The sequence below is a fragment of the Mchenga conophoros genome, linkage group LG1 (assembly GCF_057382185.1).
Source record: "Mchenga conophoros isolate Kocher_MC1m ecotype Shallow Benthic linkage group LG1, M_conophoros_male_GT1.1, whole genome shotgun sequence".
Taxonomy (NCBI): Eukaryota; Metazoa; Chordata; class Actinopteri; order Cichliformes; family Cichlidae; genus Mchenga; species Mchenga conophoros.
The window spans coordinates 30,721,019-30,733,227 of NC_140526.1; the positions used below are offsets into that span (position 1 = coordinate 30,721,019).

The window sequence follows — 12,209 nt, forward strand, 5'->3', positions numbered from 1 at the left end:
TAATAGCTGCAAAGGGTGGGCCAACATCATATTCAAACCCTATGGATTAAAAATGGGATGTCACTGAAATTCAAATTTGAAGGCAGATGAGTGAATACTTTCCACATTTTAAAAAAACAACTATTATTAAGGGGTTTTTTGTTTGCCATGCAACTAAATTTCTATAAATATGCATATTTTAAGATAAAGTAATATACTTATATACTGTAACTACTTCTTTTTATCTTTTCCGACAGTCAAGAGAGGACCATGTGTAACCATAGCACCTGTTTCTTCAGGGGTGTTAAAGATCAATATTACAGCATTCAGCTGTTAATAGACTGGATTCTTTGAGGCTATGCAAGGTCAGCTTTCTCTTTTTCCATTCAGGTTGCTTCGTGGCACCGTCATATGTCAGATTAATTGAATTCTTTAAAAATAATTCATTGCCAAACATTCCCAAAATGTCAATGCTCCACAGGTGTTTAAGTGGCACTTAATTCATTTGAATTAACAGCGAGGCTTGAATTTGTGCCTGATCTTAGGGTCCTGTGCAATAGATTTTTAAATGCAACACATTCACAAGTTATATTTGAATGACTGGTTGCAGTCGTGAGGCAGTGATTGGTTTCTAAGTAAAACAGAACATGTGTAATGGTAATTGAGAGGTAAATAAAGGACCATAGGGGCTCACTTTGTCTTTATTGGCTAAATCCCAGTCCAGTATTTATATCTTTAATTTTAACACATTCCCATTTGGCCAAAATATTTTAAAAATGATGAACAGATTTATTCCCAATTTGCATTAGTAAATTAAACATGTATGACATGAGAATTGCAAAATCTACCCTAATACTGATAACATGATGCATGACAGTGTGCAGTGCTGGTCTCTTTTATGATTTCTCATGCCACAAGATTCAAGCATTAAAAAAGAGACAAAGAGCGAAACATTTCACATACATCAATATAAAAATCTACAAAGGAGGCAAATTCCCTGCTCAGTACTGGGACAGGAGGCAGAATATCCTTGAGTTTAACAGTGAAAACCAGTGCACATCAATGAGTTTTATTAAGTGCCATAGTTAAGCACAGCTAATGTCTCTGCCACACAAAATGTGAGAAAATGTATTTTTTAAAAAGAAAGAAAAGAGAGCAGTTTCTTTCACTTATAAAAACGTACAACACTGGTGAACCCTTTCAGTGGCTCTTCTTTATATGCAAAGTGTAGTAGGACCAGGGCTCCGGCACATAAATGAGTCCGGGGTACTTGTTGCGTAGCACTGGGTCATTCCACAGATAGGCCACCCACAGAGCCACAAGGAACACGGTAACACCGAAACTATAGAACAGGAACAGACCGTTACTGTCGGGGCCAAGTCCTTTATGATGTTGGAATATCACCATAGCAACCATAGCAACGAAGGTGAGGAGGAAAAGTTCAGTGATTTGTCCTTCAGTGACCAAGTACCTAGAAGAAATTTTAAAAAAGAGACAGGAGAAGTCAGAACATCAGGGAGAACCAAATACTAAATGTCCAACAAAATATTATTATAAGGAAACTGCAATCTTTATGGAAACATCAATACTGCTATATATTGCAACAATCCTATTCACATTACTAACTATATTACCGTTTAGATGTCAGATAAGAAAAGTAATTGCTTTTCCAAAATGGCACAGGTTTCAGAGGATCGTCAAAGCTGCTCTCAAGCACGTCTATATCTTTCTTTGTGTGTAAAATTCAATTTGGACAATTGTTAGATGTTTGTTTATCTGGTTTAGTCGCATGTTCATTTTTGTCAGACTTTTTAGACAGAAAGAAATTGATTTTAGAAACAGGTTAGAAAATACTGGAGTTCAGAATACTAAAGGTCATTCTAAAAAAATTAAAACAGTTTGGAGTGCAGAATAATTGGAGGGACTGTTCATAAGCTATTAACTTCACTTGTAGTACTGAATGTTTCCCTGGCTTTACTTTAAATGTGAGCGTTACTGCTGTCCGTCTACTCTTTTCTTTATCTCAGTTAGTTTAGATTATGAAAGTTATTTGTAATCATCCCAATTAGTGTTAAGCATTTCTTCTCTAAAGCCCATGATTAGACTTCAGATGTCCTTCACAGTTTTCATCACTTTAATAACAACTGAATGTATTCATGGTGAGTTTGTGTGTCTGGTAATCTATGTAGTGTGTCTAAAGGATAGACTGACCAATAGTAGAGAGCGCTTGGTCCCAGCAACAGCCAACCAGCAAGAGGAACCTTTTTCTGTTCTTCACCACTGGAGAAGCAACCGGTGAAGTAGATGAACAGAATGATAAAGAAAGGAATATACCTGGCGGAAAAAAAAAGAAGCAAACCCTTATCCTCTGCACAGGATGAACATTATGTTCAAGTACATCTTTATAAACGGGCAATGAAAAATATTATTGAGCTCGGCTCAATGAAACCCTAAAAAAAGTAAACAGTATTTAACAAACCACAAAAGCAGAAGGAGAAAAAAAAAAACCCATTTCTTTCTCTTTTTGTTATTAAATGTTTAGACATGATAACGATAATGAGGTCATTTGTTTAACTTAACATCTGCAAAAATTATTAGTACATTTTTAAGCAGTGAATTAAAATGAAAGTGGCAATTTAGCAGAACAGTTGTAAAAATAAATGAATCTAATCGCTGATCAAGAATGTAATAAAATAAACTGCATTTTATTTTCAGAGTAAATATTACAGGGATGTGCTGTACATGGTCAGTTAATAACACCTCTGAAATCTATTAAACTGTCAGCTGGTCTCAAGCTAGAGTCTTTCATACCACCCAGAGTTTGTAATTATTATTGATGGTTCTTATTTGTGTAAATTTAGTCCGACTGTAAATGTTTCATCTCCTGTAAAATGATTATCTCCATTTGGATGAGCCCAAAGATTTAAAAGGAACATTATTTTCCCATCAGGTCCACTTATTTGCTCCATTAACGGCTTTTCATTATATTTGTCAAACTAATTTGGCGAGAACAGCAAGTGACTATATGAGTTTAACATAGTCTCTGCTCATATTCCTGCTTCCTTAACAACTACACCGATTTTTGCGTACTACTATTAGTGTATCACAAATCACATCAGTACTACAATTTATGCTTGCAACTTAGAATTCAAAGGATCCTGGATATGTGTACGAAAGTGCACATATCCAGGTTTGTGTACTCATTTATATTTTCATGTTTAAAAGATTATGTTCTTCATAAAGACAATGTTGGATAACACCTCCCACCCACTCCATGACATGTTGGTCAGTCACAGGAGCTCGTTCAGTGAGAGACTGAGATTACCGAAAAGCACCACTGAACGACACAGGAAATCATTCCTGCCTGTGGCCATCTCCCTGTACAACGCATCCACTTAACACACTGTTTGCTGCTACAACTACACATGTTTCTTTTCCAAATATTTATTTATAAGTGACTTATGTATGTATGTATGTATATATATATATATATGTATATATTGTACTATTCTTAGTTAGCGTATTGTCTGTCTTGTCTTAATGTTGGTTTAAAATGGAGCACTGTAACAAAAAATAATTTCCCCCAGGGATCAATAAAGTATTCTGATTCTGATATTAAAACATAAATAAAAGAATGTGTATAAAAGTAACCTGTTGGTTTTGGGGCCAAGGCGCTGAACACTTCACAGCTGCACCTTCCCTCGTGCCCTGTCATCTGTCACAAAGCAGTTCAACCCTTCATGAGGCTGCTTATGTAACGCCTGAGCAGAGGAAGCTTAAACACTGTCTCAACTCACTCATCTAATTTCATATGAGTTCTTTGGCAGCACCGGAGAGCAAGGGGATAAAAAGACAACTACAGTACTGTTCATCCTGATTCAACATATTAGCAATCTCCCTACTCACCCTCTATCTTCTTTCCAGAACTGCAATACTCAAACCACACCCATATCTGCATTACTGAGCGAACAGCAGACTCGTCCACTGAAAACTGTAATTCCTTTACCTCAGCAGTGAAAATGCAATGCTGGAACATTATGAGGGGAATAAAACATAAACAAACCCATAAAACTAAAAGTCTGTGCAATAATAAGAAATAGCAGGAGAGCTATAACTCTTCTTCATTTTAAGATAAAACCAAGTGATCTGGAAAAATTCTCCGTTTTCCTGCACGTAATAGGATTCATTTTCATTAGGATTCATTAGAGACAAAAACTGGTCACACATTAAAGCTTAATGCTAACTGTGTACAGATTTCCTCAAAATCTCTGCTCTGATTACTTTACTTGCCTTTGTATGTTTTTTCAAAACACATCCATGATAACCCCGCGCCCCACCAGGGGAAATTGTGGTTCAAAGCGATCCATTTCTGTACATGCAACATAATTATTGTAAACATACCACATTAAATGTCCCAGGTGTTCGTCATAATAATACAGCAGCTCAAAGGAGTCAATCTGAGGGAGAAGGACCAAATTAAATTCATTAAAACGTTCCCAGACACACAACCTTATGCTACAGTGCCACCTAGTGTTTTGGTGTGTAACTTCAACTTTATTACAGAACTCACAGAGAGCAAAACAAGATTAAAAAAAAACAGCTGTGAACAACATTAAATAATATAAAAATATAAAAAGACACTGGCTTTACCTGAAGTGACTGTATATTAAAAATGTTATAACTTACTGAAGAAAAGATTTCACGCAATTGATGTTTTTCCGAATGTGTAAAATCACATTTCATGAGATGATGAGTTGTTGAAAGCTGTTGACCCGAGGACTTTAAGCATTTGATGAAGCCTCACACACACACACAAAAGCTGCTGATTACAGTTGCCAATTACAGACATGAAATCTAGAGAAATCCAAGTTAATGTTATTCTCAAATGGTAGAGCTGGGCGATATGAGATTTTTTCAGATCACGATATGTTTTTTTCATTTCAGGCGATAACGATATCTATCACGATATAAGCCAAATAACTATATTTGTAAGATTTAAATGTGCCGTTGCTCACAAGTAAAATGTGAAATAATCAGCAGCTTCTTTTTAAATATTTATTTCCCATAATAAGTTCAACAGGGTAGATGTACTTAAGGAACATGAGACTTTTTCAGCTAAATAAAGGCAAATATTGCAAACTACACAAAAGGCAGCCGCTAAAGCGTTTAAGTTTCAAAATAGAACAAATGAAACAGACTAAATTGTCAATTCCACTTAGAAATAAAGTATTAATTCTAAAAATAAATCTTAGTTTGTTTTACAGAAGAACAGACAAAACTGACTAACTTTTGTCAATATCAAATAAACTGAGAACTAAAAGGAAATTCTCAATCTCTCCTTGTTGTATAGCTTAGCTTTTCAAACAGTTTTAACAGTTACTTTAGTCTGACAAAAGCCGAATGACGAATTAGCGCTTCCAGTCAGAGACTGAGGCTACGTCCACACGTACACGGGTGTTTTTGAAAACTGAGATTTTCTGTTTTCGTTTTAAAAAATAATCCCGTCCACACATAAAGGCAGAAATGAAGGAAAACGCTGCTATGAACATGCCAAAGCAGCAGGTGGCGCTAGATTCCTAACCGTGCAGAAATGTTGGCCAATCAGAAGTCTAGAAGCCTCGGTGGGAAAAAGTAAACAAAGCTGCGGCATAGAAGCAGAACAGAGTCGTATGTGTGGACGGACAGTAACTGTGTGTATATGTAAGCATTTAAACACTGCAGAGAGTAGAATTAACAGTAACAGTATTGTAGAAATTCATTTCACCGAAACAATAACGTGGCGCACAGTGTGACGCATGCACCAGTTTATTGTATTTCCAGACTTGCTTTCGGCACAATTTACAGTGGGCGCTACTCTATTTTTTGTCAGACTTGAAATAGCCGAAATACCTTCACACTACGGAACTTCTATGGCTCTTCCGTTCGACAATCTCTCCGGCGTTGGAACCATCATCTGTTTTCTCTTCGGTCACGCTCGGTTGATTTTTCTAGTCGGCACACTCATTTCCTCCATTACGCGCTGGCTCCATTACCCGCTGGCTGCTTCCCAAACAAACACACGTGCGGCTTGGCACTTGTGCTGTACGTAACAAGTCACGCGACGTGACGCTGCGGCTGTGATTGGTTCGGCTCTGCGCTACTGAATTTGGATCGGCTGACCTTTTTTTTTTTTTTTTTTTTTTTTTTTTTTTTTAAGAGGACAAGAGCGGCGAGGTCTATCGCGATAGCTTAATTTCTCTATCGAGTAAAAGTTATATCGCGATACATATCGTTATCGTTCTATCGCCCAGCTCTATCAAATGGCAAAGAGTTGTTGTCTGCATTTCCTAAGATTAAACCATTCAAAGGACTGCAATTAAAATGGTCAAATCTTACAAGTATCTAGGTATCATTATAGATCAGAATTTGTCATTTAAAACTCACATTCAAACGCTTGTGTCTAAGTTGAAACTAAACTTGGACAAAGTTACCTTTTTAGAAATCAATCTTGTTTCTCTCTCAAAGTGAGAAAACATTTAAATTTATGCACTTTTTTTTTCCTTTATTGGATTACGGCGATCTGCTTTTTATGAATGCACCAGTCCAGTACCTAAAGAGATTAGATACTATCTACCATGTTTTATTGTTGGCTGTGGAAATTGTGTACATCACTGTTCTCTGTATGCTGCTGTTAAATGGCCATCTCTGTACAGTATATCCACAGACTTTCCCATTGGTTGGTTTTTAACTATAAATCTCTCCTTGGCTCGTTTCCTCCTATCTGTGTGTTTACATGTGTTTAAACTGCAACTAATACAGCCTTCGTTCTCACAACATCATACAACTGATTGTCAGAAATGGTTGCCGTAAAGGAGTTTAAGTGCATTTCAAGAAGGGAGAGAATAACTCTTTTAGTCAGTGTGACTGTTTTAAATGTGGCTCTTAATGATCTGCTATTGCGTATTTTTCCCATGTTTGTACGAATTGTTGCTATGTTGTCATGTTTTGTAACTTTTGCTGCCACGATGCCAGGTCCCTCTTGGAAATGAGATTTAAATCTTAATGACACTTTTACTTGGATAAATAAAGGAGTATAATAAAAATTGAAAAAAAAAAACATATAAAAGTAGAGATCTGGAACATCAGTCGACACCTCAAAGTACTACGCTGAAAGATGAGAGCAAACGTACATTTCTGTAGGCAGTAAATGGGTTTAAACCTCACAATGAAATTCACATGAACCAGTGTAAAAAAATGTTTTTAAAAACCTTCTTTGACTCTCTGTTGGTCTAACTGTGGGGTAAGAAGTTGTGCATCAATCAGATGTTTGAACAACTACATATGAATCTTGGTTTTGTAATAAATAAGATCCGTAGTGATTTCTTCCCCTGGAATCAGCAGGGAAATAAATCAGGAACAAATAAAGCCATCCATCCATCCTCATCCGCTTTGTCCGGGGCCGGGTCGCGGGGGCAGCAGCCTAAGCAAAGAGGCCCAGACCTCCCTCTCCCCAGCCACCTCCTCCAGCTTATCCGGGGGAATACCAAGGCGTTCCCAGGCCAGCCGAGAGATATAATCTCTCCAGCGTGTCCTGGGTCTGCCCCGGGGCCTCCTCCCGGTGGGACATGCCTGGAACACCTCACCCAGGAGGCGCCCAGGGGGCATCCTTGTCAGATGCCCGAACCACCTCAGCTGGCTCCTTTCGATGTGGAGCAGCAGCTGCTCTACTCTGAGCCCCTCCCGGATGGCCGAACTTCTCACCCTATCTCTAAGGGAGAGGCCAGCCACCCTTCGGAGGAAGCTCATTTCTGCCGCTTGTATCCACGATCTCGTTCTTTCGGTCACTACCCACAGCTCGTGGCCATAGGTGAGGGTAGGGACGTAGACCGACCGGTAAATTGAGAGCTTTGCTTTTACACTCAGCTCCCTCTTCACCACGACGGACCGGTGCAGCGTCCGCATTACTGCAGCTGCAGCCCCAATCCGTCTGTCGATCTCCGGCTCCCTTCTCCCATCACTCGCGAACAAGACCCCGAGATACTTGAACTCCTCCACTTGGGGCAGGAACTCATCCCCGACCCGGAGTGGGCACTCCACCCTTTTCCGGCTGAGAACCATGGCCTCAGATTTGGAGGTGCTGATCCTCATTCCCGCTGCTTCACACTCGGCTGCGAACCGTTCCAGCAATAGGGACATGGAACAAATAAAGCCAGGGTATAAAATCTTAACATGACTGCTGTTGTGCTGCTACATTAACCCACAGTATATAAGCGTTGACAAACACCACACTATCAAAGGTACGATGTTCTGCTTCTGGTCGATGTGACAATAAAAGATGTGATGATGACGACGAAGGAGCAGAGAGAAAAATAAGCTCCACTCCCACACAGCAGGGTAAAGTCTGCTGCATCTAAATAGCTGCGGTGACGCGTGTTTCTGCGGTGTGCTCTCAGTTCAAAAAGAACAGCTTTTTTAAACTGCTGAAGACAAACAATATTTTTTGTACGAGCAGCATGCATGAAGTTGTCCCACTTACATAAATAACATACAACGACACACTTTGACAACCTTCTCCATGTATTCCAGTATTCCCACTAAGCCCACCATGGATCTTAGCTGTTTGCCATCTTACCAGTGAAGCTGGTTTAAGGTCTTTGATGATGGGGTTCTCCCTCACTGATAGGTGCAGCTGATAGCCACTCAGGATGAGCCGGTGGTTGATGGAGTCTCCCACCAGGTGGATGCTGGCTCCCATGACGAACGTGATGATGCAGAGGTACACGGCTGTGCGAGACAGCACTCTCGGACTGCGCTCAATCAGCTGAATGGAGCAGAAACAAACATGTATACCTTAAAAGAGTTATTCTGGGGACACCTTTAAGAACTGGCTTCAACCACAGCGCCTGTGCGTTATCTCTGAGACTTTTTTTCACACAGCCTACATGTGCCGTTTTTCTTTTCTTGAATATGTTTTTGACTTTATCTAGGTGTGTTTGTGTTTTTATCTATTCAGCTGCACCTGCCTAGTTCTTCCTGTCTCTTAAATATAGATCTGCCTTAAAGGTAATGGATATTACGGGGCAAATAGCTTGTTTCATAACACAACCACACGGATGACCTACATCCTCTAACAAAAGCATGCAACTTGCGTCATTACACTGACTAGAAGTAACACTGTCTCTTTGCCAGTCAGGCGTTGAATTATGGGTTTTTATGTTGGTTTGCAAGAACCTAAATAGTCTGCCTCAAAATGCACCTGAAAAATCATAACACAAAATTATTACACAACATTTTAACTGATGCAATTCTGATTCCTGAAACTGAGAAAAAAAAATTAACCCAAAATGATGTTGGATATAATGTTGCCATGTTGAGTTACAGTCTCTTAAAGCAGGTATTAAACAAGCTCAGTAATCCCTGGAAGGTTTTTCTAACTAGGGCCTGCCCAAAATTAGATTTTTATTGGTGAAAACTAAACTATCAAAAATCAAAACATGGCCAGCAGTCACAACATGCAGAGCAGAAAAGGAATGACAAGATCTGGAATGCTGAAATCTTTGCCTCTCCTAGACTTGAGAGTCTTGAACTGTCCTAACTGTATAGGAATCACACATAAGCAATAAGATACGAAACATTAAAAGTCAGCACAGATTTCAGTCTGTAAAGCAACAGAAAACCAGATTGTCCTGATGCAACTGCAGTAAAAGCAATATTGAAATAAAGAGTTACACAGTAGGTCAAGTGTTCACATAGAAATTATTCACTGGAGAGAATACAGAAGACCTGATGTTGTCTTCACAATCACTAAGACACTCTGCTGCATTAAGACTTGCCTTGAGCATTAGGAATGGTGTTATGACATTGTAGGCCATGTGGAAATAGTCTCCAGCACTGGGCTTGTTCAGTGGAAACCACTCCAGAGGAAGAATGATCTGAAACATATGTAAGAAAATACTGGTTTCCACTGAAATTGAAAATATTGATGTAACCATCCATTTGCCTTTTTTTCCTTCATTAGATTTAAACCACAAGAGGTACGAAGAAATTGCACTGAGCCTTCCTACCATAACAATGGGCCTTCCAAAGTCTAATATCCAGTTCTGCACAGTGAGACACAGCCACAGGTCAAAGTGGAAGCGCTGCTTTTTCTTCTGTGGCACATTTTCCTTTGAAACACCAGGAGCGCTGTAAACATACAGTAAGTCATTGTAATAGAGCAAGCATTACCAAAGCAAAGGGCAACACAGCTGCCGAGCCCTTAACAGACATGTTACTGCATTTATTTCAGGTTAAGAGCACGTGGTTTCCTTACTTGAATTCGAGTATTTTATATTGATGGTAAAACTACAGTATTTTAAAATGTTATTTTAAAACACAAGTTTATTCTCTTTTCACCCCCCTTGCATCCTCCACTCTTTGATTTCAGAGTAATAATTATGCAGCAGCTGTGAAACTGCTGAACTATCCAACCTGCTGTTTATTGTGTGCAGCTGTGCAATTTCCTGTAGCATGTTGAGCACAGTCCCTATAGTTCAACATATGCACTGGGAAAGCAGGAAGATGAGTGCAGATAAATCCCCCATGGGCTTTCAGCCTTCCTCAAGGATTACAGGCTCCCTTGTAACACCAGCAAAACCAGTATTTACTGCAAAGAGTGCTGTGACCATCTGCATCTGCCTGAAATCCTTTTTCTTGCCATCCAGACATATTGATCATGAAGCTGCAAAAATTAATGAAGCCACACAAATTTTTTTGCAAAACTCAGCTGCTGGGAAACTTTTGCAGCCACTTGTTGGTTTCAGTTCAACATACTGCTGCTAGTAGCAACCACTGCTGATTCAGCTTAAAGCTGTGTCAGTCTAACCTATGTGTCTAGACCAGGAATTTCAAACTCATTATATATTATGGAATATATATAGCCCACTTTGATCTTAAGTGGGCTGGACTAGTGACACTCCCCCTTTCTGTCAATGAAAAAGTTCAGTTGAACATTTCATCCCTGAGCTTTAATTAATATAAGAAAAAGAAAGGCAATTTCAATGGTACATGTCAGTTTTTCCACATGATAAAGAAATGCTGCTGTAATATATGAAAGCGATCTTTCAGCTTGACTCTTTGAGCTTAAATTGTAACAACTAAATGTGTGAAATTACAAAAGGAATTGAGGTAGCTCGTTGCCCTGTGATTATAAAATTTCACAGGAGTAAGTGAGTCACAAAAACTGCCCAGTTTTTGTGGACCAATTGTAAAAGTTGTAATTACTTTGGTGTAGTAAAGATGCCCATGTGGGAGGGCTTTATTAATAGGAAAACATTCAAAACTTATGCATTTAATAGTCCAAGAATTTATGCCCTCCTTCCCATTTTCCAAAGGATCCAGTAGGCCACAGTGGAGTCTTTGCAGAGCCGATTATGGCCTGTGACGTTTGACAACACTGGTCTAGACCTGTAAAGACACAAGTCAGGCTTTATATGACTTAAGGTCTCAAATGCTGTAGTTCCACGTGTTCTTTTCCTATAGCCCCTTTTGTTTTTTTGCTTTTGCTTGACCTGATCTATTTTGTCTTCTTTTTACATGATTGTGTTTGCTGGCCAGATGTCTGAAGACTGAAAACAGACTAGTTACATCCAGATCAGCTACACAGCCAGTGTGAGATTTTCCAGAGTTAGCTGGTGTTCCTGTCATGTCATCAGAAAGCCTGAAGACAAGAGCGAGGTAAATACAACAACAGGCTTCCCCGCAAGAAGCCAGGATTTTGTTTCTACAACATTTGGCTTGAAATAACGCCTAACTGGCGCTATCAAACGGAGCATGCGCGCCTCCGTTTTCATTTGTACGTCCAATCATTCACTTGGCGCGCAGTCCAGCCTCCAGCATCTGTTCCTGGATACATGCAGGAGAAGAAGAGATAAGCAAATCCTGTACTGTAGAAAACATTTATTCTCCGGGTTTTACAGACGTTCGTTTCTTTAAGCTTTACGCTTTCTGTGTTTATGAACCGACTGCCCTTCAGCAAGGCGACGATAACAGCAGCGACATCTTCATGTTTAGAGTACAAACCTCTTCAGGTGTAAATCCTTGCCTTGACGCTTTCGTACAGTCTGCATCGTTGTTTCCGTGTAGGCAGCCGATGGTCTCGTTTACTTTACCTACTCATACAGCTCCGTGGTCACAGGTGTGGAAAGCTAGCGGGATTCAACTACCCTAAACATTTTGTGTACAGTTAATGGTCACGAGCGCTGTCGCTTCCG

At 39.5% G+C, this 12,209-nt stretch overlaps 1 protein-coding gene across 1 annotated transcript; it reads right to left on the reverse strand.

Moving 5' to 3' along the window:
• Window positions 1–664: 664 nt before the first annotated feature.
• cln6a (CLN6 transmembrane ER protein a) lies at window positions 665–12,208 on the reverse strand. Its single transcript, XM_085274668.1, has 7 exons — window positions 12,019–12,208; window positions 10,023–10,143; window positions 9,792–9,890; window positions 8,591–8,779; window positions 4,381–4,436; window positions 2,191–2,313; window positions 665–1,450 (listed from the first exon to the last, which is right to left on the reverse strand). The coding sequence occupies exons 1-7, from the start codon at window positions 12,063–12,065 to the stop codon at window positions 1,180–1,182; spliced, it is 906 nt and encodes a 301-aa protein (XP_085130794.1). The 5' UTR covers window positions 12,066–12,208; the 3' UTR covers window positions 665–1,179.
• Window position 12,209: the final 1 nt, after the last annotated feature.